We start from the raw sequence: 27,758 nt of genomic DNA, 5'->3' as shown, positions 1-27,758 counted from the left end.
TTTGCATAACAAATCATTTATGACTCGAAAAACTTATCTACAGCTAAATTTTCATTGCAAAATGATTTCCATGAATATGCTTCTTCAATTGTATGAATAAAAAAATTACTGTGGTCAAGTCTGGTGAAGATGGTGAGTGGGCAAGAATATATAAGCCAGATTCTTTAAATTTCATAGAGGCCAACGTCCAATCAATAAGCAGGAACATTATCATGGAGAAACAGCATATTTAATGGTAAATGTCATTAAATTTCTAATTTGTTTTGTGGAAATTAATTTGTTTTTATATTACTAGTCACTTCAAATATAGTCTAATTTCAGTAGTTTGGGATGGCAAAATAATATTAAGTTGTACAATGATGTTTCAATCTGTCTCTATATTTTTACAATGTTCACAATCATCCAATTGTTTACCTTATGACAGCTCAATCACTTTTAAAATAAGAAATAGTGTTACATGCCAGTATTAAATGTTATTCCATATAAAATAATATTAACTAAAGTTGTACAAATTATTGATCAATTAATTACAATAATAATTGCAATAATATGTAATAATAATAATGTGACATTATTAATGATATAAATAATTATGATATCCTATGATGTAGCACCATATTGGAGGCTAGGGCTAGTCTCTAACAATAGCTACCTTTTTTACATCTATCATTAGCAAGTCTAGTTTACAGATTGTGCACAACTGTTCAGTTATAATTAAAATGATAATTCTTATTACTATTATGAAAGTAAATGAAAAAAACACAGAGAATATATGAATAATTTATTTTGCATAGAAATTAATAATTTTAATAACTTCGACCAAAGAGTGTTATGAACTTGGGTTTATTTTGGCATGCTGGGTGAATGCATTTGTCTTCAGGTGTGAGTTGACGAGGTGGCTCAAAGGGAATGCAAAGAGACTTCGCTCCCATAGCAGGACCTTTAACTTCTGTTGTTTGGTCATCGTCATTTCTGCAATATAATAAGGAACACTTATCAATATTTTTTTAATTTTCATAGTTATTATATAAAAAACGTACATTGTGAAAAAATTGCCAGTCAAAAAATTTAAATATATATTTTGATAAGTTATATTATATAACGAATATTATATTCATATCAGATATACACACTGTCTTTTTTACATAAAAAGGAGAATATGTCATTTAAAATATATAAAAATCATTTCCAAGTAATGACAAATAGAATTAAAGAAAATAAAGAAAGATTTATGTATAACTTCTATATAAACTAGAGATTTTGTTGTACATTAAAATATTTTTTTTTTTCAATTTTTTTTATATATTCAAATTGATATGTCCAATTAAAATCGTTTACCTGGCACTATCATTCTTGATGTTATCTTCGCATGGTATTTCACCGCAGAATGGCGATAGAAGCATATGCTTCCTCTCCAAGGCGTTGGTGAAGTCTTCCCATTTAGTTACAAACGATAACCGTTCGTCGCGTTCCTTTGTTGCTCTAAAAATAAAACATTTAAAATTATATGTGTTAATTAAAAAATTAAGGCTTATTAATATGCCTCTACTAGGCTAGGACCTCATTATTTTGAGACCGAGGACGAGGTAGAGGACAACTCATGTTTTCCTTTTCAACCACATACGAAATTAATTATTAATACGAATCAAGCACATGTTCATGTTCAACACATGTTGTGTTCGACTCTTGGGTGAAAATTCACGTAGTTTAAATAATAGGTCATCTAAGCTCCAACAGTATTTATCATAGCATTTTACTTTATGTAAAAATTTAATGGATAGTAAATACATTCTAAGTCATCTACGAAATTATGAGCTTTAAATTTAACGATTCTTAGGAAACACTGCCGTCTTCTGATATTATTATTTATCAAGTTGCACAATTGGTCAAATTGGAAAAAAATATCACTATGTATTATATATAAATAATACACATCTATTATAATAATCAGATTAAATTATTCATTTTTTTATAAATATATGCCAAGTAAATATAATTTAAAATTGCACAAATAAAGACTGAAATAAAGTATAGTACATTTATTATTTTTATAAATAATAAATATATAAAATAGTATTCAAATAGGTTTGTGCTATAAGAGAAACTCAAATATAAAAGTAAACACTGCTAGTAGGATAAATAATATACTTATGAGGATCCGTAGTGACATCTAGGAAAAGAAGAGCTAATATTAAAAATGTTTATATCAAAGTGGGATTATAGCTAATTAATGACAATCGTATTTTTTAAATTTAATTTGAATTTAAAAATTATTATGTCGAAAATTGAATTGGGTGAAAATAAGAAAACTGAGATATTTTTTTGTAAATTGTGATATCATATATACCATAGCATTTTAGATGATGCTAGGAGCATTTCAATTAAATTAAAAAACTAAAGATTATCAAAAATAAATAGTATAGTCTTACTTGGCCAGCATCTCGTCGTGCGTCTGCTCGAGCAGAGCTCGCAGCCGCTCGGGCGCGTCCGCTCGCGGGATGGACAGCTTCTCCGCCGACACGCGCCGCACGGCCACCACCGTGCCCTTCGCCAGGTCCTTGGGGCCCAACTCCACTCGGATGGGCACGCCCTACGAGTGTTCAAGGTCGTCAAAATAGCATCATCGAATCGCCAACATTCAATAACGATAATCAGACTGACAGACGACATAATATCTTTGTCCTTGTCCGTCATTATTTTTTAAAAAAAGAATTAATTCGCAAAATCATTGAGTTGTACGTGTTGGCTATTAACGTTGCACTTCGATCGACTGTCGTTCTAGTAAATTAATGAAATTTTACATATTTTATTATTTTTACTGGCGTTTATATTTCCATATTGTTGACGGAGAGCTATATATATATATATATATATATATATATATATATATTGAGAGCAATGCACAATGTACCTTGAGCTCCCAGTGGTTGAACTTCCAGCCGGGCGAGTAGTTGTCGCGGTAGTCGCCCTCGGCGCGCAGGCCGGCGGCCAGCAGCTCGTCCACCAGCAGCTGGCACGCGTCGGTGAGCGCGCGGCGCTCGGCGGGCGAGCTGGCGGCGGTGACCCCGCACGGCACCACCACCACCTGGATGTCGGCCACGCGCGGCGGCAGCACCAGCCCGCGGTCGTCTCCGTGCACGAGGACCATCACGCCTAGTTTACGACCACATGAGCTTATTCTATAACCCTCAAACTACTGCTCCAAATTATAAAAACGGCAATTTTGATTAAAAGGGCAATATTTAAATTTTTTGTTATTTACATCGATAGCGAATCATACAGCGTGACAAAAAAGTTGAAATAAAAATGTAACTCCATTATAAAAAAAATATAATATTAGTATGTAGTGTTCTTAGCAATTTGGTCGTATGTGTGACATTTATGGGTGAATTGTTTGAACACGTCATCGAAGGATGCTGACTGTGTGCCGATTTGTTTATTTAATCTTACTAACCAATGGTTCTGGTCGTGAGTCCCCAGGAGTTCTGGAACACGTATTTCTTTTCTTGCGTTTCGGGGTCGTCATAGACGATCTCGAACATTTTTGAGAAGTTCTGTCCGAGGTGGTGACTAGTTGCGCCCTGAATTAACACATTTTCTATACATCACAAATAAAATTGTCTTTTGAGAATTTAGCAAATGTAGGGGATGGTGGGTCAATAGAGAGCTTGGTTAGACGTCCTACCCGCTTGTCTGTATCAATTCGTTTATTACACGTATCGAATTTTCACGATTGAACCACTAAATCGACTTATTTACAATTTTGTATGGAATACACATGTCTAAGAGCGTAGAGGTATCGTACCTGTATTCCCCTGCCGCTGGCGGGTATGTACGCCTCCACAGTTGTTGTGTAATCGCCACCAGCGAACTTCTCCTTCTCGGTCTTGCGTCCCTTGATGACGGGGATCGCTAGCAGCTCCTCGTACACCCGCGCGTACAGATCTATATATAAGATAAGTAATACGTAAATAATTCTTTATTTTTGGTATGGATTCGTTTTATTTCTAAAATAATATTATAGTAACGTATCAATCAGTTTTTTTTTTTTATTTATCCGTACCTATTTTAAGGTAGCAAGAGGCTTGTGCTAAAAAAGGAAAATAAATGTATTTACCGAGTATCTGCAAGACTTCCTCTGCGGCTTCGGCCTGATCTCTGAAGGCAGTGTGTCCCTCCTGCCACAGGAACTCGCGCGTGCGCAGGAACGGCTGCGGCTGCTTGAACTCCCATCTCTGATACGAAGATTGTTTTACTTACAATTATATTATAATAGAATAGGTTTATCAGTATAATAGATTTCATTATATAAGCCTAACTACGTACTATACTACTATATGGTATATTTTCATAGTTATGTCATTCAGTAAATTAATACTTCGCACGCGACACGGGTTTCCGTCTGTGGCTTCACCCACGTATAGAGTGAATGGCTATGTAAGCGTATTACTAGGTGTGACGATTTAGGTTTATAATATTTAACAGCTTTTTTACTGTTTTGTATTATTTCATTACTTTCTTTCGTAACAGCGTTTAAATATATATTTTTTCAATAGTGTATGATGGGGTCTCCTATAATGTAATTGAGCACACAACTAGATATTAAGAATACGTATTTAGTGGGTATCTTTAGTGGGCGCGGTGCGACTGTCAGGTGCGTACCACGACGTTGTTCCACTGGTTGAGCTTGTAGGGCAGGTCGCGGTGGCTCTGGATCCAGCGCGCGTAGGCGGGGTACATGACGGTCTCGGAGGTGGGCCGCACCGCGATGTGCTCGGCCAGCTCGGACGAGCCCGAGTGCGTCACCCACGCCACCTCCGGCGCGAAGTCCGCGATGTGCGCCTTCTCGCGCTCCAGCGCCGCCTGCAGCCGTAATTACTTCATGTAAATGATGTCCATTTATTTTTAGTATTTGTGTGGAATATTGAGCGTCTCTTTCGAATAAACCTCTACCTTTTTTATTTGTTTCTCTAAGTTTTTACTCTAAAAATTGATTATTATCGTTTTAAAAAAAATAAACCCTAATCAATCGAAATCATACATTTTATATCTCATATTGGTAAAAAAATATAATAATCAGTATTTGAGAGACCATTTTGCGTAAAATCTACGAACCTTTGAAACGAATATCGGGAAATACCCGTCTTTAACGCCCAACTTCTTGAAGTGAGCGCTGAGGAAATTTTTAATGACGTCCCAGATGCTGTACGACCACGGCCTCAGGATGTAGCAGCCGGATATGTCGTAGTAGTCGATCATTTCCGCTGTTAAAATAACAACACACATTAAGATATATCAAAATGTAAATTATAGATCAATTCACTTACATAAATACGCTCCTCCACGTTAATTTTTTTTTTAAATAAAGTTAACAATTATCCTATTATTTGTATTTTTTTCAAACGTCACTCACTCACTCTAATCCACCCCTATTTTTTTAATCTATAATAGTTATAATAGACATTTCATTTATTGACCGATTTTTTTATGGAACAATTATTATTTTGCTGAATGTTTATTGAACCAAAAACCAAAAATATTGAATAAAAATAAATATCGTTTTTTTATTTTTTTTTATGTTTGTAAAATAAATGCTGTTTTTAGGGTGGGGGGAGGGGTCTTCTTATAAGAAATCCTCAGTAGCATTTCGGAATGTGAAAGTTTTTAGAACACCGTGCCTCAGAAAGCACGTTAAGCCGTCGGCAGACGCTTAGAATCTTTCCGACTGTTTTGGATTTCCGTGCGATCGAATTACGAAAAAAAGAGAAAAGAGAGTTGCATACTCAAGCTATAAATATTATAATTCCACGTAATATTTGATTCTTACATTTAGTGATAACTTGTGAGTACCACTCCGGTAGGTCTGTCTCCTTGCATGCCTCTAACCCCAGACGGGTGACCTTCTTGGGGCCGGTCGACGACTCATCCTTAGCTGGCTTCGATACCTGTATTGTAAACACATTTAATTATTTACATCAATTATAAATTAAGTTACCCGCTGCGTTTGTCTGTTTTTACGTACGTACCTACTAATATTAGCACACATAAAATTTAGGTATAACATATATATTTTGTTGCTGTTAAGTGGTCACCACCGCCCATAGACATTGGCGCTGTTAGAAATATTTACCATACCTTCCTTCACCAACGCGCCACCAACCTTGGAAACTAAGATGTTATGTCCCGTGTGCATGTGGTTAAACTGGGTCACTCACCCTTCTAAACGGAACACAAAAATACCAAGCATTGCTGCTTGGCGGCAGAAGAGTGAAGAATCTGATGAGTGGGTGGTACCTACCCAGACGGGCTTGCAAAAAGCCCTACCATCAAGACGTTACATATACGTATGTTTGGTAAATTGGGTGACTTTATTATGACACACATCGATTTAGTAAAAAAATATTGCAGAGAGTTTTCAATAACTTACCTGCGCCTTAGGTTTGGTCTCCTTCTTAACTTCTTTCGGCTTCTCCTTTTTCTCCTTCTGCTTGTTGTCCTTGGGCGGCGCGGTCGCGCCTGAGGCGGCGCCGGTCTCCGCTTGGCATTTCGCCTTTGATTCGGCTTCTATTGTCGCCTGGTCAATTAATTTATTATTAAAAATGACGTACTGTATTTAGAGTCCTGACAATGGTCTTAGTTTTTAACAGAATTAAAAGTATAACAATATAAGAGGTTGACTACCTTTTACCTCTCCGATTCGTCAATTGTTAAATCTAACAATCGACGTATCCGAATAGCAAATACGACTCGGACAGAGAGAATTTTGAAGAAGAAACGGAAGATATTGCGCGCTTTCCGTAAAACATTATAACTTCAAAAGTGCCGACTAGAGATACGGAACTATCATCTTATGATATGCAACCGTGCCGAACGAAACCATATGAGACCAAGTTCATATATTTAATAAACCATGTCCAATTTCTTGGTTTCGAGACCTCTCACGAGGTCTCCTTGCTTCGCCACTTCACTTGTTATATCACCCCCCTTACCGTCCATTGCGACGGCATTGCCGTTCTTGATAGTAATCATTTAATTGTAAAGTTAACATAAAATAACGTAGCGAAAACATTTATTGCTAGAATTTGTAATAATAGAATTAATGCTTTTTTAGGAAAACGTCCAATTTGTTAAGAAATAGTTATTGTCTATGAGATCACCTTATTGTCTTTGAATAAATTGAAGCTTACGACAAGTTAATTAAATATGATAAAATTTATGAGTTTATTCTGTTTATTTATGTATTGTATTTCTATATTAGTAATAACGACAAATAGGAAACATATGTCAGGAACATATTTCACAACATAAAAAAATAAAACTTATATAATAATACCTCGACCGATTTGTTTTTGGAATCCTGCGCTGGAGCGACGGTCTTGGGTGTCCAATCGGTGCCGGTGATGGCTTTATATTGAGCTTTCAGATTCAAAAGATTTTTCACCTGAAACAATACACAATATGAAATCAACACAGTTTCACTGATAATATGTCTTCGGGCTATGTTGAGCTTCGGTTTGAAAACGACATAAACTGTGATCAATTATAATGTTTTAATTTTCTAGATTACAGAAGCTGCTGTACCAAAAAACTTAAGTAATTGGACACTTGATTCTAGAATTTATTTTCAATCACTATTTCGATACGTGTATTCCACAAATATTGTATGTGACTATATCGCCATAATTTTCTAACATAATTCATGTAGTTGTTAGATTATTCAGTCTACTTACCTCAACATCAATGACTCCTTTGTCAGCCTTCTCAGCTTTAATTTTCCTCACTTTATCCCCCTGAGCTGCGATCTGGGCCAAGACAAGTGCAATTTTGCAATCGTCGCTGTTTTGTGAAACCGAAGCCTGATCCTTCGGATTTTTATCCTATAAATTAAAAAAATTGTATAATTTAATATAACCAATGAAATTTTATTTCGTTGGTCGGAGTTATTAAAGTCGACAGTCTGTGACCTAAGCTGTACCATAATAATTAGACAGTTGTCAGATATTGGTTCTCGATCCTGGTGCTCCGTAAAGCAACTTAAGCGTTTCACGATAAAATTTAATCAAAAAACAAAATTAAACAGTTTAAAATATGTTAAGAAAGAAGTATAATATTCGTCTGAAAAAGTTGTGAACTTTAAAGTGTTCTGTACAAAAGAAGTAATAAGACAATCGATTAAATAGTATTTACACAGCTGCAGAAAAACTATGAAATAATTATGTAATCGAATACGTGTTTCAAGAGGAAACATTTAGTATGAACATCGAGTTTTATTTGATATTACTTGAAATAATATTAAATCAAGTTATTACGATAAAATTTAATTCTATATTATAAAAATATTGGTAACTTCATGGACAAATCTCGTACAATAAATTACTTAACAATCCATCAAATAATTCAAGTATAAGTTTCAATAAAGACACAAAATTAAAATAATTGAATATAGGAACTCAGTCGAATAATTGAGCCACCTCGTAGTAAATGGGCTACGTCAACGTTACGGAACTAAGATGTTATGAATATTACGTGTGTGACATTCATCATCCTTCATAAAAACAACGTGTGTTACATTCCCACGCACCGAGGGGTCTGCTGATTAAGTTATGTGTAATGGCGTCAGTCAAGTGATGAAATGTGTTCAGTGAAATTAACAATAATATTTATGACACTAAGTTTTGATAATTATTTGTGAATTTAAATTAAGTAAAATTTTTATTTTAAAACGTCAAAGTGTCATTTTAAAGTGACAGTTCTCACATCGACCAACTGTCGTTATACATTTTATAATAAATTTGTTTTAATAAATTAATTAGAGTAAATTTTGTTTTTTTTTTTTTGGAATCTACTCTGCCGTCGTACTTAATTCGTTCGAAAATATGTCATAATAATAACAATTAAATAACATAAATAACCGAGATGGCCCAGTGGCTAGAACGCGTGCATCTTAACCGATTATTTCGGGTTCAAACCCAGGCAGGCACCACTGAATTTTCATGTGCTTAATTTGTGTTTATAATTCATCTCGTGCTCGGCGGTGAAGGAAAACATCGTGAGGAAACCTGCATGTGTCTAATTTCAACGAAATTCTGCCACATGTGTATTCCGCCAACCCGCATTGGAGCAGCGTGGTGGAATATGCTCCAAACCTTCTCCTCAAAGGGAGAGGAGGCCTTAGCCCAGCAGTGGGACATTTACGGGCTGCTAATGCTAATGCTAAAAAACATAAATAATCATATATGTCAAAGTTACCTGAGCTGTATTCGCCTTATTTGATTCTTTTGCTCTAGCGTCTGATGTAGGTGACTTCGAAGGAGGTGTTGCTCCGGGCTTCCAGTCCTGGGATTTTATACTTAAATTAGTAAGCATTATACATGCATATACATTCATATAATAACATATTTATACTATCCCAAACTTCGTTACTTTTGACATTGGCCAAATAATTTAAAGATCTCATTTTATTTTTATTTCAAAGCTATATTTGTTTTTTTTTTAATAAGACTAAAAATCAAGTTTAGATCTATACTCTATACCTATATATTTTTTTGTTTATACGAATACCTGTCCCGTGGCCGCCTTGTAGCTAGCTTTCAAATTTAACAATATTTTCACAGCCTCATCAATCTTGGCTTTTTCAGCTTTGCTTGATTTCAGTGAGCGCACTAAGTCACCCTGTTGGATAATCTCCTGGTTGATCGAATCAGCGTTTTGAGAGGGCGCCGCAGCCGCAGCGGGTGCTGCGCTCGTACCCGCAGGAGGTGCTGTGTTTGTACCCGGTTTCCATTCCTTCGAATGAAAAGGGATTTTAAACAAAAATCACCGGCCAAATTATAATTGTCCGTGCTTATATTATACTTCCAATACTTTTCTTTGGCGATTAAACAGTACAAAATGGTAATTATCATTAATCTCATGTATAAAATTGAAAACGTATTTTTGTTCGTGAGTCTTCTATCGATACGTTTGAGTATAATTACCCAATTGCTTTTTTATTATATACTACATAAAAAAAAAAAACATAAATAATATAGACACAGTAGGTACCATCATTGTACAATAGATAGACCAAGACTTGTATGGTGTATAGGTTCTTACAAACTGCTAGTCATAAATATAAAAACCTGGATGTCCTTAAGGGTAACCAAAACAAAACAATTGCAGAGAAAATACACTTGATAAAAAATACTAACTTGGCCAGTAACAGCTTTAAACTTGGCTTTCAGATCCAGTAATAGTTTAACAGCTTCGCCGATCTTGGCCTTTTCAGCCTTGTCAGATTTCAGTGAACGGACCAGATCCCCTTGCTTGGTTATTTCTTCGTTTAACGAAGACTCATCACCTGAAGGTGCAGCTGGCGGTGTAGTTGCAGACGCTGCGCCTGGTGTCCAATCCTTTTTAGAGAAAATATTTGTTATATGTTATCCAATCCAATCATTGAAAATAAAAAAATATTAAGAAACATTGAGAATGTGCTGATTTATACTGAAAAAAATAAGTAAGAAGGAGAAGTCATAAAAATATAAATCACCGTAGAATTGTAAATACCGTTAGATTGTAATCAATCTTGCAAACTGCTGAAATATTGTGAACGGTGATTTTACTCAAAATAAAACGTCAAAAGTTTCGATAGTTTATGATATTTCGGTTAGGTTAAGTTACTCTTTATAATTTAACTGAAATTACGCACTTCGATAGATTACAATCTATCGAAAAATAATGCGTTAAATTGTAAGCAGTATGTTACGGTTCATAATCTTTCTACAGTTTACAATCTCGCGAGATACATTATAATATAACGGTACCTATTTACAATTTTACAGTGACATATATACGACAAGGTGATATAAAGACGCGAAATTAGTAAATGACAACTCAATCTTCTTTTTTGTTTCGTTCCCAAAGAAACTATATTTCGAACGGTGATAGCTTTACGTTTTCATCTTGAAAAATATGAATATAAAAATGCATGTTAGACTGACACTTTAATATAGAATCACAAACCAATATTTAAAAAAAAAAAACAAGAGATACACACCTGACCTGTAGCCGCTTTGTACTTGGCTTTAAGATCCAGTAATAACTTCACAGCTGACTCGATCAGCACCTTTTCAGTTTTCGCAGCTTTAAGCGATCGGACAACATCGCCCTGCTTGGCGATATCGCTGATCAATTTGGCAACTTCGTTATTTTTGTTCACAGTAGGTGTGACTTGTTTGACTTGTGTTGTTTGAACGGATTTTGGCTGTATAAAAAATAATTACATATATTAGGTTTAAGCATTCTACATATACATATATAATAGTTGTAAGTATGAGCATATGTTTATAGATCTATTCAGATACAACAGCGTGGCTCTCCACTCCAAACTCCACAACAACACCTATTTGGCGGTAAAATATCCGATGAGTAGGTGGTACCTACCCAGACGGGCTTGAACCAAGTCCTACCACCAAGTAATTTATGTACTTATATACACTATGTATAAAAAATAATTACGGATTACGTTTCGGGATCTGTCTACTCATTTCTAAAAAGACCGGAGTATATTCAAAACAATCATTTATGTGTTCAAACCATTATTTTTTAATTAAAATTAATACTTTACCATATTTAATCACTATTTTTAAAAAATTAAATAAATAACTATGTGAAAACTTAAGCTACTTATTTTTTAAATTATTATTTTATTATTAGAAATATAAAATATAAATATATAATTAAATTAAAACATCAATAATTAAAACAATAACACACGCGTATACTCTTAGTCCATAGCGACTAAATTTGAACGTTTTTTTCTTTGACGTGGTAGACACGCGGTGTTACTTTCACTTTACAAAACTCAACATTCGATCATACGATGGGAAGGGAATCAACTTATAGACATCGAATCTTTTTTAATGACGTTGAAAAATTTTTTTTTTTTTTATTATAAGACTAAGAATATATTTTTTTTATTATAAGATAAGTTAGTAGGTAACGAAATTTTTTTACACACACCAAAATATTACAACGGGTTGGTCGAATGATGTAAATCCATGTTGATAAACTTCCAGTACAAATGAATCATCCATTTTACGAGGTAGTTTTATTAGGACGCCTTTGATTAATGATTGACTCCCACGCAACCTTAGGGAAATTGCGTTATACATATTCCATTTAGTCTATTCCAAGCTCAAGAGGACCAAAGCCACGTCTACGAAGCGGTTATCGGTATTTTGGAAGTAAAGTTAAAGAATATTTATACCTACTTAAATCCATAAGGATTTAAGTGGAATAGTTTTGTATTATAAATAAAAGTATATTAATCAACAACAGCTAACAGCGCACAATATAGCTGTGCTATTAGAAAATCCCATGGAATACGTAAATCTAAGGTTTGTCAATCGTTATTCCTTTTTCGATTGGATATAGTTAATTATAGCCCAGTTATATTCGAAACATGAAAAGATAACTTAATTTTCAAACATTTCAAGTGGCATTACTTAGAAACAATAATAACAATTTTAACAATCTGTTGTGTTTTTTTTACTAAAAATAGACAAATAAATAAAATAACATAACATAATAAATAAAATAGACTATAAATCGACAAATACTTACCGTATTTGTCTATTTATAGTCTTCTTTTTTAAAACTGTGAAATAAAGTTTGTCATTATTGGGAACATTTGAGGTCTTAACAATAAATACTGTACATACCTAAGTATAAACTGTAGGCTTTGATTATATTAGTAACAATAAACTTATTTATTAGATAATCTACTTGATTTGAATTAATAATATCTATGTTTATAAGAGATAAATGTTTCAGTAATTGGCTAACGTGTTTTATAAACATCAATTTAAATAATTTACATACAGCGCGTAATGTACTGTATGCAACAATCTAATTAATAATTATTCTAAAGCATTGAATTATATGTACACTACTAGACAAGCTGTTCAAAACTAAAATTGTGTCACAGTGATGGAAAAGGGAAGAAAATGGCAGGGAAAGTTAGTTTAGTGATTAAATCGAGATGATCGCGCAGATGTGACACAATAGTTTTATCTTTTTCTGTTTGTCTCTAAGAGTATTATAGTGAAATTGTTTCATTAAATAATGGTCATAATCGTAATTGTATTATAACCAACATAACAGGTTAAGGTAACTAAATGAAATTAGAAATAAAATTAATAATATATTTAACAGTATATTTTATATTATTTATATACCTTAAAAAACATACTAACGATAGTTCTAATTTCTAAACGTGGTTTATTTATGCAAGGTCAAAAACGTTTAAATATGTCAATGAGAATTGTTTGAATTTTGATTATTGAAAATTATAGTGTAATTTTTTACTAAAATAACTATCACCTATCGTTTTTTTTTCTTTCAAAGTATAAAAATAATCTTAGCATTTTGCTTAAAAAAAAAGAGATGTTTAATTTTTTTTTGTTCTAACAAGTGTTTTTATTACAACTAATATTTTATTTCGTTACTTGATTACAAGTTGATTTGTTCTGTGCAAAATAATCAAAAATTTTATTAATAAAACATTAAATAAACAAAACATTTTACCTACGTGAGGGTACGTTTTAAAATTTTCTAGGTACTTACAAATTCTTTGTTTTGTATACATCGTACATAATGGGGAAACCAGATAAAAATATTTGTTATAAAAGGAGAGTTATACTATTAAAATATAAAGATAAAAGAGAAAGTTTAATTTTATCTAAAACTGTTGAAAGAAGAAAGGAAAAACTTTCAATAAAAGTTCAATTCAATACTAAGATACGAAAGTCACATAACAGACATAAATTAAAAGAGAAATATCCTGTTTTTAAGGCACAGTTAAAAGATCGATCTGTTCCACGTTGCTTACGAGGAATGTGTGCAAAGAAAAACAAATATATAAGAATACCGCAACAACATAAACAAAAGCCCAGAGAGCCAGGACAAGTAAGTATCAGTTTTATTTTATATAAACCTTATTAAAAAATAACCCAAAGATAACCAATATACTTTTGTTTTGTATTATGTAGCCATTATATTCTTTTTCATTAAAGTTCAAATTATTGTTTTAGGACATGAAGCATCAAATAAAACGGAAAAGAGGAATGAGTTTGTCATCAATATCCTCTATTGAAATAAGTGATGAATTAAACAATAGTTTTGAATATGATAACATTAGCTCTGGCAGTTTAGGCTCTTATACAGATGATGAAATTGAAACTTTGATGAAGTCAACCAGAAAGGTATGTTTTTATTTTTTACATTAGCATAATTTATATCATTCAAATATTATATGGTTAAATTTTACTTCAGATAATTTTAATTCTTAAATGTATATTTCATTTTCTTTTTGATTTTGCAATTATATATTCATTTGTTTTTTATTTATTAGAGAATGAAAGATTTAGATGATGACTGGACTTTGTTCCCCCGACAACACCCTTCTTCTCCTGTCTCAAATAGATGTGACAATTCTGATTCTATAAACTCTCTGGATACTTTAGTACTGGAAGCAGATGACAGTAAGGAATATTTGGATATGTATGATTTAAAAAATGAAGTTTATTCACCTACAATCAGTCCAGAAGAGTCAAAATATGAGTCATTTATTACTCATAATAATAAGAACTTCATGCTTGAATTTAAAGACACAGAAAACCTGTATGAAAATCATGTTCAAAGTGACAATAAAATAGATGATAAAGTATTAAAAAAACAAGAAAATAGTAACTTTGAATATAATTATAAACCATGTTATTCTGCAGTAAATGTAAATAATAATTCCATAAAGCAGGAACTTTATGGTGATCTATAGAATATAATTGTTAAAATTTATTTTGTTATTAGTGTATTAAATACATACATTTATAATTCTACATTTTCTTTTAGTTATAGAAAATTCTAGAAAGTGTCCCAAATATTATATTTGAATATACTAGATTTCAACAAGTATTCTTTACAATAATTTGTATATTAATATTATGTAACTGTTTGATTGTTTTGGGGGAAAAAATAATATCAACATACATAGTTTCGTGATGTAGTCCATTTGAGAATAATATTATTTTATATAAATACTCTAACAACATTTTTCTTATGTATTTTAAAATATAAAACTTTTGGATGTATGATTAAAAGTTTTAATTTATAAAAGCAAATGGCAAAATTTAAAATAAATAATTGTTCTTTTTCATTATAGCAAGTTTTGAAATTATGATTAAACTTCAATAAATAAATATTTTTAAAAGTTCTGATTATTTGTTTGGCTGTTGAAATAAAACTAGTTTTTAACGGATTTAATCGCGTATATTATTCGTGGTCACGGGCAGACTGACCACGTCTGTCAGACCGTGACCACGAACACTGCAAAGTGCTCGAAACGTCGGGATGTTAAAATAATTAATATACGCGATTAAATCCGTTAAAAACTAGTTTTATTTCAATGTGTAATAATCGCGAAAATCTAAGACAACATTATTGTTTGGCTGTTACCAAACAAAACTAGTTTTATTAGCCACTAAAAATTGAAACTAAGTATTACTGATAAATCAATACATCTTGATTATATGTCTCTATTATTCTAATATTAGTTACGCTACATTTTGATGTGATTCATCCATTTAATTGGTGCGCGTTGAGAGTAAGAACTACGAATGAAACATATATTGTGGCGGCAAACATTAGCTCTTTTATACTATCATGCTCCCTCGGCCGCCCCTTCTCTGCCGCCGATTGTTGCACACAATAAAGAAGATATGTACTTCATTAATATCTGTCAAGGCTCGCATATTATATTATTTTAAGAAAAATATATTTATTCTAATAATGAATCTTGTTTTTACTTATTTTACTCCATTGTTTTTTTCTATTGGTTTTCTTCAATTATAAATGATGTCACTAATCTTAAATTTCGATATTTTCACAATATGTTTACATAATACCTAATCCAAAAGTACCTATTTATTTTTTTATCAGTGAGCAACCTTGATCACAACGAGAAACGTCAAAATTGACAACAAACAGCGTGAATTATTAACGATTGGAACAGAAAAAAACATATTTGAAAGTTTACTTTCGTAATGATTCAGTTTAATTCATATAGTGTTGTTTAGCGAATTAAATGAAAAAGCAACTTTATCAAATAAATAGTATACAATATCATCTCATAAGAAAAACGAGGCTGTGAAACTTAAACACAATTTTAAATAATATCCGATTGTAAGTTTGTGCATTTTTAACTTATTTTAAGCGTGTTGACGATTTGAGTATGCATTGATTTTGTTTTTTATTATTTGAATTGCAAGCAATTATTTAGTATTATTCCTATACAAAAATAAAACATATATAAACTAATTTTAAAAGAATCAAATCAATATATTGTAGAAATTTCCTTTTCTTTTATGCTAAGCCGGTTTTTTACTAAGCCGGCCATTTAATTAGAAATTTTTAAGCAGTAAATTCTCAGTCCACTGGTCATTCCTATTTAAATATTTATTCCTTTTAAATTTAAAAAATAATTTTCAATTAAGTAGATAGTCTCATAATTTCATTTTTCTTTGCAGAAATGAAATGTCTAAGGTAAGAAAGAGTTTCTCTTAATAAAACTAAATTGATAAAGAAATGGGACAACAGTTATTCTTAAAAAATTATAAAATAATGAACTATATTGCTAATAAAATTTTATTATAGAAAAACTGTTTGTTTTATAGAAAAATTATTTTACTCAGTATAAAACTCCCAACACCATTATTGTTCCGACTGCTGTGTGTTATCCACCATCACCTAAGAGACCAAAGGTGGAAGTTCCTCTGGTAAATGTAAATATGTTTTTAATTACTTATTAATGTAAAATAAATTGTCAAGTTTTAAAAATATTTTTTTAGTACATACTATTTTAATTTTTTACTGATAATTTGTTTTTTTTTCTTCTATGAAATTAATTCTTAAATGATTTCAACATTTTTATAAAATCTATTAAATGTTCTTTATAAATACTATAAAATGATCCAGGACATTGGTTTGTTTGTAAACAAGTGTTAGCGTTAATTAGTTACAGCAATCTCTGCAATAATATATTTACATAATAAATACACTTTTATTGATTTAATTTATATCAAACAATGATAATTTCTAAAAATTTTGCTTATTTTTAAAAACACTCAAAGTAGTATTTAGCATAAGCACAAATAATACTTTAAAAATATTTTATAAAATATATAAGTATGGTATTAGATACTTCAATAAATTAAAAATTATATAATTTCAATAAAATCCAACCCTAATAACATTAATTTCTACAGCAAAGTCAATCACCTCAGCATGTAGACTTAAGTTTTTTGGATGACTTTAATATTGATGAAATACTTGATTGCTTATATAATTGTGATAGTAATGATAGAACATTGCAAGAAAAGGAAAATGACCCTAACAGTTCACTTCTAGCAAGTGAGCACAATGCAATAGTTTTAAGTAATGAATCATCAACAAATGTAGTAAACAATCATAACAATAATGGAAATAATGAAGAAAAATATGTTGTCAGTGGATCAGATACAAAAAATGTACTAAATATTACTTTAAATACCAATCAAAATGTAGAGGAAAGCTATACCACTAATATTATAAATTCTGACAATGTTAATGGAAACCAAGATGGTATGGGTACAACAGAAATTCTTGTACAAAAGTCTCAATCTGATCATGTTTTGGTAGACAATATTAGCAGTAATAATCATGAAATTCAAAGTAACTCTAAAGAAATTGACTGTGAGGGAAACAATATGGGCAAAAATGAGTTTAATGACATTAAAAATAATATATGTTCAGTTTCAAATATACCTACTCTCTTAAACAATAACATTGTTATAGCAAAAGATAAGAAATACACTAATATCATTCAAAAGGAAGTATTAAATCCTAATGATATTATAAAGAAAAAAGAGTCACAAAAACAGATAATATTCAATAAACATAATACAGTGCCAATAAATACTGTTCAATGCAAAACAGACAAGTTATGTAAAGAGTTAGGGAGAAAAATGTCTTACTATTTACATACTAAGTATTGGGTGCAATCAGTAACACACCATGGTAAATTTTCTAGAATATTTACATGCCAAGATTCTGCTGGTGAGAAGTATGCAGTTAAGATGTTGAAGTTTGTATAATTTAATTATTTAAAGTGCATTTAAACTGGGTACTGTTTTAACTGTATGTATTCAATTTATTTTTCAGTAATAAATCAGATAAATTTTTCCTTGGCATTAAAAAAGGAAAAATGTTAATGGAGATTCAAGCTGATATTCCAAGAGATAATTTATTCTGTGTGTATTTAAAAAATACTTTTTGCCTTAACGGTTATTGGTGCTTTTTGATGGAGTTTTTTCCCACCAATTTAGAAATAGCAATGGAGAGGAAACCGTTTCATATTAATATGGTCCAAGATCTTGCTCGGCAGCTTGTAGCAGCTGTTACTTTACTCAGGAATAATGAAATAGTACATTCTGGTATGTATACTTTCAACAATTTGTTAATTTAAGTTATACTTAATTATTAATTTTCTTATAAAATCTCACACATTTTGATCTTTTTTTAGATATTAAACCTTCTCACATTTTACTTAACAGTTCTAACACAAAACTTAAATTATGTGGATTTGATAGTTCCTATTACATATGTGAGGTTGAAATGACACCAAATATAGGTTCTATATCATACCGCGCACCAGAAGTGATATTAGGTTACTCTGCTGGATTCAGCATTGATGTATGGTCTACTGCTTTGATATTATATGAAATGGCAACAGGTCAGAAATTATTTCCTGGTTATTGCAACTGGGATATTTTGTATAGGCAAATGTGTACTTTAGGAGACATACCTCTTGAAATGTTAAGCAGATCATACTATAGTAATAAATATTTTGATCATGGAACGTTTAAGAAAAAAAATGGTCGCAGTGAAGAGGTATGTATTGTTTAAGATTGTTCTGTTTGTATTTAAGATATTACATCAGTGCTAGTTTTTAAAATCTTGTACTTATTGCCTGTAAGAGACTGCTATAACACAGTGGCCACTTTTAATCCTGTCCTTGGATGATTTGTGTCTTTGTGTGCAATAAAGTTTATATATAAAAGCCAATACAATGGTATACAGTTAAAGAATTAATCTTAGATGAGCACTTGTAGAGAGCAATTAAATCTCTATTTTCGTAAATAATAGGTTTCACAAACTCAACAAAGTTTTATAAAAGTTAATTTTCATTTGCAGAAAATGGTAAAGAATATATTTAAAAGGAGCAATAAAATATCAAAAACGGTTTATGATGCCTACTACGAACACTGGGCGCCGTCCAGGACAAAAATGCAGAAATCTATGGATGTTCAAAAGATTCATTCTCTACTTAGCTTACTGGATCAAATGCTAGTTATGTACCCGAATAATAGATTACCTATTGAATTTGTATATTCAAATCCGTTTATCTACGAAATGTTTGATTGTTGATTTATTTTGGTTGTCTTCAATTTGAAAACACTTTAAAGTTTTGAAATGTCCGAAGATAATGTTTGCTACTGATTAAGATTAAGATTAGTTTTATATTCTATACTTTAAGAGTATCGATTCATTTGTTTATTTTTGTTAACCCCGAATTAGGTCTTTATATTTGTTGCAATAAAAAAAAAATCTTGTTTTTTATTATTTTATTTACTTTGAAAACCTGTTGATGAGTTAAAAAAAATGTAAGATAATTTCCTCTTTCCTACATTTTAATTTTTATCCTAGTTTCTAAATATTCATATTGTCGAATCAAATTTCTTATGCTAAAAGCTTTAAAATTACCTAGCAGGACGTAAAATGGATTGTTAAAGATTCACTCGTTTTCTAATATGGTCTTAAGGCTAAAAATGAAACATGGTCAAAGTGAATGATAAATTTTATTTGTATATCTATTAATAAAAGTAATATGGAAAACATAAATAACATTTTCCATATTACTTACTTTAGAAATCTTGTTTGGTGTATGTAATCGCATAAATGACGAGACTATATCTTGAACTGTTTGCATGTAATGGTTTAAAACAAGGAACTGGTAATACTTCCTCTCCATTCGAGTATTGACCACTAAGAAATATTAACCCAATGACGTGCTGCAGCAGTATTTGTAGCAGAATGAGGTAATGAGTATACTCCAAAAAGATTGTTGTCTTAAGCTGGTACTAAATTAAGTCTCGAATTTTACATATTTGACATTTGCCACCTAAATGGTATGGTACACCTAAATGGTGGTAATGGTTTCGCTGGGTTGATGAATGTTTTACTACATTGATGAAAATACTATTTATCAACATTCAACAGAAATTAGTTAACATACTAGTAATAGCATTAGTTTTTCTTTATAGATTTTCTATATAAAAACATAGCAAAATAACCGGATCATCGATTTCAATAGACTCTATAGGATTCTATGACATAAACTAAGTTTGTTAAGATTATAATATTTATAATCGACAATTAATCATGTCACTGACCTGCCCTGGCATTTCCTTGGTGTGTCCGTCGGGCACGTGGAACAGCACGAGCGGCGCGGCGCGCGCGGTGTGCGGGGAGGGGGGCGCGGGGGCCACGTCCACGCGGAAGAACCCGCGGCGCTGTAGCTGGATCACGTCGCCCACCTTCAGCTGGGCCATTGCCGGCTCGCCCAGCATTTGGATCTCCCACTGTCATGAATCAATTTTTTTGTATCATGTTCAAATTATAATTAGGAGACAAAATAATAATTTTAAGCATAAAAGCCAAGTATAAAGAAAAAATGGAACTCCTTGACAGGAAAAAATAAATTGTTTTTATAGACTCATGTTTTTTTTTAATCTTTTAACTTAGCTTGACAATTTATATGTGGTCCTCAAATTTAACCTTCAAAAACTACTCTCATTGTTCAGTAAAACCTCAAAAACTTACCCTGGTCTGATGTCCAATGTACTGCTTGAAATCTTCGTCCTTGCCCAGCAATGGTTTGGATATGATATGGTCGAAATACACGCAGTATGTCTCAACCATATTAGACTGTGGTGTATCAGCGAGCCAGGTCACTTTGAGTGTTTTCTTATAATCCTTATTCTCGAGGTTTGGTGTGGCGTCTATACTTGTTACAGTGCCGTCTGGTGCCCTGGTAAATATTATATTATAAAGTTAGGCCTAAAATTACAAATGTGAATATTTAAAACACACTTGTTTTAAAAATTGTGTTCATAATAGTGGTTTTAGTCGATTTAAAAATAGTTTACTTTAAATATATATGATGTTACTTACTTGTGAATTTTGTCAATCATAATATTTCCAAAGTTAATAAACGTAGCATTTTCTCCTTCCTTCAATGTCTTCGCGTCGACTTGGTCTATGAGGAGTCTTTTTGACACCCAAACAGTTTTATTACCAACGTCCGCGTTTTTGGGATGTAACGCTACGGTCAAAGTACTGTCTGCGGTAACTCCACTAAGATTTACATGCACTGGATTCATTTCTAGAGCAGTGTAGCGAGGAGCTATCGGGTCTATAACCTAAAAAACAAATTAATGTTGAGTTGTACTCAATTATGTACATTTATTTACTCTGGAATATTGGGAATACGTTAATACTTTGAAACATTGAGTGGTAGGGCTTTATACTAATCCAGTTTCAAGGGTGGAGGAGCACAAGAGAGAACATCTTAGTTAACATTCATATGTGGGTCACTCTACCTATGACATAAGGCTGTGACCTATTTATCTATTTCTGATGTCTCGGGTTCAAATCTCAGGCCGATGAAAGCTTATTGGGATTATCTGTGGAAATATTTTCTGAAGCAGAAACTTTCACCTTTAACAAATATGTTTCTTAAAGTATCAGTAAATCAAAAGACACATTTAATTGGGTGTCAAAGTGAGGAAACGATCGAATGAGTAAGTAACTGAACGATTGACCAAGTGACCGGGCGAGAGAACAAGGAAGCAAGTAACTGAAATAGCCAGCGAGCTACTGTATAAAAAGGGTAAGTTCTGAGTTTCATGCTGGTTCTTTTTGGTAGAATCTACTTTCCGAATCGGTGAGGGCTTTACATTCCATTCAACACCGTACCACGACGATTCAAAAGTGCCTTTATGAGCCGTTTCGAATAAAGAGTATATTTAATTCTTTTTTTTTTATTTAAACGAGTGATCAACAAGTAATAAAAAAATCAGACGAAACGGGCACCTTCTTGTTGATGGCCCAGATCTTGTCCCACTCCATGAAGACGACGGAGCGGCTGGAGCCCTGCGCGCGGATGAACTGGCGCAGCGCCTCCACGGCCAGCCCGCGCCGCAGCACGCCGCGCACCGTCGGCATGCGCGGGTCGTCCCTGCGGACAGCCGTCGCCGACTTACTAACTCACTATGCAACCATGTTTAAGTATTTCCTAACACTAGTTGTGTAATAGAATAATTCTATGCATATCTTTGAAAGCTAAACCAGTCTCCAATATATATAAAATAAGTGAAAAAACACCACCTGTTTAAAAATAGCAGGGCTGGATTTAGGGCACGGCAACCGGGGCAACTGCCCCGGGGCCTTCACGAGAGTGTTTTCAACATTTAGAGAGTCCGAATTAACGATTTGAATGTATATTTTTAAATATAGTAAAATTATAATAATATTACTTTCAATGTCAAAAGTTAATGACACATAGAGTAAATAAATTATCGATGTTCAAATTCATTTGTAAAACAATAAATCCACCACTTCTCTGTTGCCCCAGGTCCTCCAGACTTTTGAATGCGGTCATATATATATATATACTAAATAAGGTTCTTGCGTTAATGATTGTAGTGTTCTTACCAGCCATCTACATGCCCTTGTTCCACGAACCAAGTAAGTTTTCTCTTCGACAATACAGTGTTTGTCATACTCAATCTGAAACAGAAATTATGTATTTTAATTTACAAATTTACTTTAATAATATTTTTAATTTATGAAGAAAATAACAACATCATACATACCGACTGTACTCCCAAATGTATGGCTTCCTCAACTTCAAGGCATCTATAAACCAATAGAACTGAGGGTCTCGATCGTGATACTCCATCGTCCTGAGCACATGCGTTACGCCCTCCACTGCGTCAACAATCGGACACGCGAAGTCGTAGGTTGGGTATACTCTAAAACGGAAACACTTCAGTTTAATAAGTTTAATGGTAAACAATATTAATTTGCAACATTTATCTTCATTGATTTCACTTTTCAAGGAAGAAGATATTATTATTAAAGCAAATACATTCTAAGTATATAATTTTGGCTTCTTAATATTTTATAAACCCAATTCCAATCGAAAAAGAATAAAAATACTAAAAATATTGATTTGCACACTACTATCTGTTTATTAATATATACTATTACATTTTACATGAGCAGCCTGTAAATTTCCCACTGCTGGGCTAAGGCCTCCTCTCCCTTTGGGGAGATGGTTTGGAGCATATTCCACCACGCTGCTCCAATGCGGGTTGGTGGAATACACATGTGGCAGAATTTCGTTGAAATTAGACACATGCAGGTTTCCTCACGATGTTTTCCTTCACCGCTGAGTAGGAGATGAATTATAAACACAAATTAAGCACATGAAAATTCAATGGTGCCTGACTGGGTTGAATCCGAAATCATCAGTTAAGATGCACGTGTTCTAATGTCTCGTATGTTAATAAACACATAGTTGTTACACTATATGTTTATTGATATATATTTAATATTATAAAGCAACTGTTTCAAAACTCAATTAAATACATAACCTAGAGATCCGATGATAACGTTACCCACATTCAAAACGCCATTTTTTCACGAATCCATAATGACTATCACAGATTATTCAAAAACTTGACCAAAGATATCACGTCAATTAAATTTCATGGTTGGAATAGGCGATTTAGGCGATGATAACTTACTTGTACTTGGTACCGGTTCGTGGATGCGGTCCGGGTTTGCAACGGTAGATAGTAGGGTCACGCATACAGCCATTAGTTGATTGCATATCGATCTTAGCTCGAACGCAGTTCTGTACTCCCACTGCTGTTCCCTTCACCATCTCCTGCCATCGACGCAGATTCTCCTCAACCGCTGTTGGATTCATATTAATTTATTAATACAAAAAATGAGTAATAAGTATTTCATATTAAATAAACTGTTAATAAATTAATAATATTCTTTTATTTATTTTCGCACAAATTATGCAAAGACAGACAATGCCCAAAGATATTATATTTTTGAATAAATTCTTAAAATTATACCATACTTAAACCAGCATTAAACAAACTTTATTAATATAAATCATTTCTTTCTTTTAAGTCTTATATTATGTGCAAGCCCGTCTGGGTAGGTACCACCCACTCATCAGATATTCTACCGCCAAATAACAGTACTTTGTATTGTTGTGTTCCGGTTAGAAGGGTGAGTGAGCCAGTGTAATCACAGGCACAAGGGACATAACATCTTAGTTCCCAAGGTTGGTGGCGCATAGGTGATGTAAGGAATGGTTAATATTTCTTAGAGCGCCTTTGTCTATGGGCCGTGGTGACCACATACCATCAGGTGGCCCATGTGCTCGTCCGCCAACCAATGCCATAAAAAAAAAGATACAAATAAACATCGTCAAAAAAACCTTTCAAATTGAGTAAAAATCTCAAGTCATGATCAAATAATTCTGTGTTATGTTTATAATTACTGTCAAATAAATGTGCGACTTACAATTGTTTCTGTTTCTGCTCTCAACTTTCTGTTCTCTTTCGTTTTTCATTTGCTCAGGAGGTGTGTCGTCGACAAAGGCTTTACCTTCCTTGATAAGGTTTTCACAGTATTGTAACATCATATCGAAATACTCTGACGTATGCGTGAAAATGTCTGGCTTTATTTCTAGCATCGCAACATCTTCGAGGATGACCTAAAAATAAATTATTATTAATTCACTAACTAGGTTTAGGCATACATAATAATTAGTAGATTACCGTCTATGGTATGTAAGATAGCATTTTTAGAAATACAAGTTATATTAGCTGGTTGTTCTCACTTCAATATCAGTGTAGGAAATAGTTTAAACAGTGACATTCTCTACAGGCAAATATGTCAACTTAGTCACCTACATTACATTATCTTGCAGTGTAGAGGTAAGGAGAATTAAAAAGGAACCTCAAAAGGACACTTTTGATACCTCCTGTATCAAAAGTGTCCTTCAAAATGAATGAGATTCAGATGTTTCTGCTGAAACTAAACAGTAAACTATGAAGAAACAAGATACTTTCAGTGATACGGAATTACAGAGAGAAAGTTAGACATCTGCATTAAATTTCAATGTCAATTTCAGCAGCTACAGTGCAGCTACAGTAGAACTATTCTGGCAGTTAAGGATACTCTTATTTCATACATTATGACAGACCATTTTTTGAATCAACTCTCATAAGTAATACAACTATATCCACTACCATGGAACCTATTTATTTATATGACATTTTACTACCATAAGGTAAAAAAAAAATTTTTTAAAACTAAAATTTTAAGGCTTTTGTGAAATCAAAGAACAAATCGATTTTCGTTACCTTTTCAAAGTCAGCATTCTCCTTAGCCGGATTTGTGTCATCAAACCTCATAATTAATTTCCCTTCAAATGCTTGCTGGTAATATTGATTCAGCAAAGCAGCTTTCGCGTGACCAATGTGAAGATACCTAACATAATTTATTTATTAAGCATAAACCTTAAATAGCACTAAAATTTTTATTACAAACTCACATAGCAGATAACATTTTATTAATTCTGATATTGGTAACTTTACTACTGTATGTCACAAACTCACTTTTTTATTGATTTTAATAGCAATTTTATTTAATGAGATTCATTTATTTTATTATTGTAATTGTTGCAATTATTTTCAAAATGCAACTAATATTCTTATGTTGTCTCCAATAAAAACCGAATGCTTGTGCTAGAAGGGAACTTTAGCACAGTAAGGCCAAACCTGGAACTTACACATTACTAAATAAAGAACATTATTGCCATAAAGCACTAACTAAAATTATAATACACATAGAGCTATTACTTTAAAGTGCACACAATGGTAAAAATATTGTAAAGTGGCATTTATATCAGTTATCCATTGCAAACCAATCTAAAGACATGCTACTCATCCTAAAATTATTTAATTTCAATGTTAATATCAAAGTATATGTCAATTAATAAACTCAAAAAGTGGCAGCGGTTTACTTGATGGTATATTTCTTACAGCATTAATGTCCATAGCCAGTGGTGACCACTTACCATCAGTGACAATAAAATATTGTATTTATATGTATTGCAAAAATCTAGATGATGATGAATCTCATACCCTGATGCCTCGGGTGGGAAGCGTACAATAACTTTGCCCATTTCCGCATGAGGTAGTTCCACGAATTTGCCCTCTTGCTTGCTTCCTGTTTCTTTGTTAACTGGTGGAGACTTTCTATAAAATATATACAGTTTATTAGATTACTAAACTTTTATTAGCTTTACTTATAATATTGATATATTACATTAAAAACTTTACCATAGTCATAACAATTGCATAAATTCAGTAGTTAAAAAGTCTTCATCATTACCAAGCATTATTAGAATATGTCCAGTTGCATTTGTGTAACAAAGATTATATGAAATTATTGTTAGTATATAAAATAAGTGATAATGATTACTTTAATTAATATATTTCAATTATCTTAAATGAGTAGTTGAGTATGTTCATTACCCGGAGGCTGCCATAGCTATGTTTTCTTGAACATCTGCTGGCATTTCTTTAAGAACTTTAACAACAGGCGCTTGGGCTTGAATAAGACTCATCCAACGCTTTATGTTGGGTAATGGAACATGTGCTGGTATAATATTATATGACTTAGATTCTGAAAAATATAAATAACAATTATTATATTAAAAGAAAGCATATAATTTAATCAATATGACATATATAACTTACGATTATTTAGTAGCACCATTTACTAAAAGTACAATAAAGAAAGTATGGAAGTAGAAGTTTTTTTTTTATCTTATATGACATAAAAATATGATATGATATCAGTAACAATATGATATGTTTTATAAGCATATTACTTACCATACAGAACACTAAATATAGACAAGTCAGCCAGTGTTAATGATTCACCAACTAAGTAAGTCTGAGGACCAAGTATCTTGTTAAGATAGAAAAGAGATTTAGGAATTTCGTCTTCCACCACAAGGCCAAAGGATAACCATTGGTTCAATGTTACTTTCTCCAAAGGATCCGCTGATTTATTGAAAATACTTTCAAGTATTCTTATTAAATCATTACTAGTTGTATATTGAATAGTTTTAGTTGAACTCGAGTCTATTTCAAACTTAACAAAAGATACATTGCCCCACTCGATATCTATTTGTTTGCCGGCTGCTTTATAAAATTCTGCGGCAAGCACACCACCTGAAATGTAGTATTCATAGTATAGTGCTATTTTAATCCTCGCTCTATAAGCTACGAAAATAAATATATTTAGTGTGAAAAATTACCTAACGGTGGCTTAGCTCTGTTACATAGAACTTTCATGTTAAAGTTTTATTTATAGTTTTTAAAAAGTAATTATAGACCTATATATGTTTTATAATTGAACTTTTAGACTTAAAATCGCACACGATGTACAGAACTGTCAAATAATTTGAAGTATACGTCTTGAATTGAAATTGACTTGAATTTTGTTATTGATCCTTGAGA

The 27,758-nt window shown here is 32.3% G+C and overlaps 3 protein-coding genes across 5 annotated transcripts; 2 read left to right on the top strand and 1 right to left on the bottom strand.

The window, feature by feature from the left end:
• Positions 1-791: 791 nt before the first annotated feature.
• On the bottom strand, positions 792-27,699 carry LOC125071028 (bifunctional glutamate/proline--tRNA ligase). The gene is made up of 30 exons (XM_047681080.1): positions 27,557-27,699; positions 27,129-27,470; positions 26,766-26,916; positions 26,373-26,486; positions 25,590-25,716; positions 24,745-24,937; positions 23,946-24,117; positions 23,010-23,168; positions 22,849-22,923; positions 22,228-22,372; positions 21,307-21,554; positions 20,956-21,163; positions 20,526-20,714; positions 11,036-11,242; positions 10,191-10,391; positions 9,562-9,786; positions 9,250-9,336; positions 7,731-7,877; positions 7,334-7,441; positions 6,428-6,574; positions 5,828-5,945; positions 5,116-5,264; positions 4,663-4,863; positions 4,118-4,235; positions 3,806-3,945; positions 3,455-3,581; positions 2,912-3,153; positions 2,430-2,590; positions 1,339-1,482; positions 792-972 (listed from the first exon to the last, which is right to left on the bottom strand). Exons 1-30 carry the CDS (start codon positions 27,591-27,593, stop codon positions 807-809), a joined length of 4,848 nt encoding a protein of 1,615 aa, XP_047537036.1. The 5' UTR covers positions 27,594-27,699; the 3' UTR covers positions 792-806.
• Positions 13,583-15,104, top strand: LOC125071030. The gene is made up of 3 exons (XM_047681084.1): positions 13,583-13,947; positions 14,073-14,243; positions 14,393-15,104. The coding sequence occupies exons 1-3, from the start codon at positions 13,636-13,638 to the stop codon at positions 14,813-14,815; spliced, it is 906 nt and encodes a 301-aa protein (XP_047537040.1). The 5' UTR covers positions 13,583-13,635; the 3' UTR covers positions 14,816-15,104.
• On the top strand, positions 16,017-19,679 carry LOC125071029 (serine/threonine-protein kinase PRP4 homolog). Of its 3 annotated transcripts, none has more exons than XM_047681083.1 (7): positions 16,017-16,218; positions 16,563-16,578; positions 16,728-16,817; positions 17,301-18,157; positions 18,235-18,506; positions 18,596-18,963; positions 19,267-19,679. In XM_047681083.1, the coding sequence occupies exons 2-7, from the start codon at positions 16,570-16,572 to the stop codon at positions 19,498-19,500; spliced, it is 1,830 nt and encodes a 609-aa protein (XP_047537039.1). In that variant the 5' UTR covers positions 16,017-16,218; positions 16,563-16,569; the 3' UTR covers positions 19,501-19,679. The 3 variants fall into 3 exon arrangements, with proteins under 3 accessions (XP_047537039.1, XP_047537038.1, XP_047537037.1); XM_047681082.1 differs by having other exon boundaries at positions 16,710-16,811; XM_047681081.1 differs by having other exon boundaries at positions 16,710-16,817.
• Positions 27,700-27,758: the final 59 nt, after the last annotated feature.

The sequence above is a fragment of the Vanessa atalanta genome, chromosome 18 (assembly GCF_905147765.1).
Source record: "Vanessa atalanta chromosome 18, ilVanAtal1.2, whole genome shotgun sequence".
Classification (NCBI taxonomy): Eukaryota; Metazoa; Arthropoda; class Insecta; order Lepidoptera; family Nymphalidae; genus Vanessa; species Vanessa atalanta.
Note: the sequence above shows the minus strand (reverse complement) of the source record. Positions and strands in the feature narration are given on the sequence as shown.

Coding starts and splice junctions, on each gene's coding strand:
- LOC125071030 (XM_047681084.1), top strand. CDS start 13,636: ATGGGGAAACCAGATAAAAATATTTGTTATAAAAGGAGAGTTATACTA. Junction 13,948..14,072: donor AGCCCAGAGAGCCAGGACAA/GTAAGTATCAGT, acceptor TTATTGTTTTAG/GACATGAAGCATCAAATAAA. Junction 14,244..14,392: donor TGATGAAGTCAACCAGAAAG/GTATGTTTTTAT, acceptor TTTATTTATTAG/AGAATGAAAGATTTAGATGA.
- LOC125071029 (XM_047681081.1), top strand. Junction 16,818..17,300: donor TGGAAGTTCCTCTGGTAAAT/GTAAATATGTTT, acceptor TAATTTCTACAG/CAAAGTCAATCACCTCAGCA. Junction 18,158..18,234: donor TATGCAGTTAAGATGTTGAA/GTTTGTATAATT, acceptor TTTATTTTTCAG/TAATAAATCAGATAAATTTT.
- LOC125071028 (XM_047681080.1), bottom strand. CDS start 27,593: ATGAAAGTTCTATGTAACAGAGCTAAGCCACCGTTAG. Junction 24,938..25,589: donor AGAATGCTGACTTTGAAAAG/GTAACGAAAATC, acceptor ATTTATTTTTAG/GTCATCCTCGAAGATGTTGC. Junction 11,243..20,525: donor CCAAGGAAATGCCAGGGCAG/GTCAGTGACATG, acceptor TTTTTTATACAG/CCAAAATCCGTTCAAACAAC.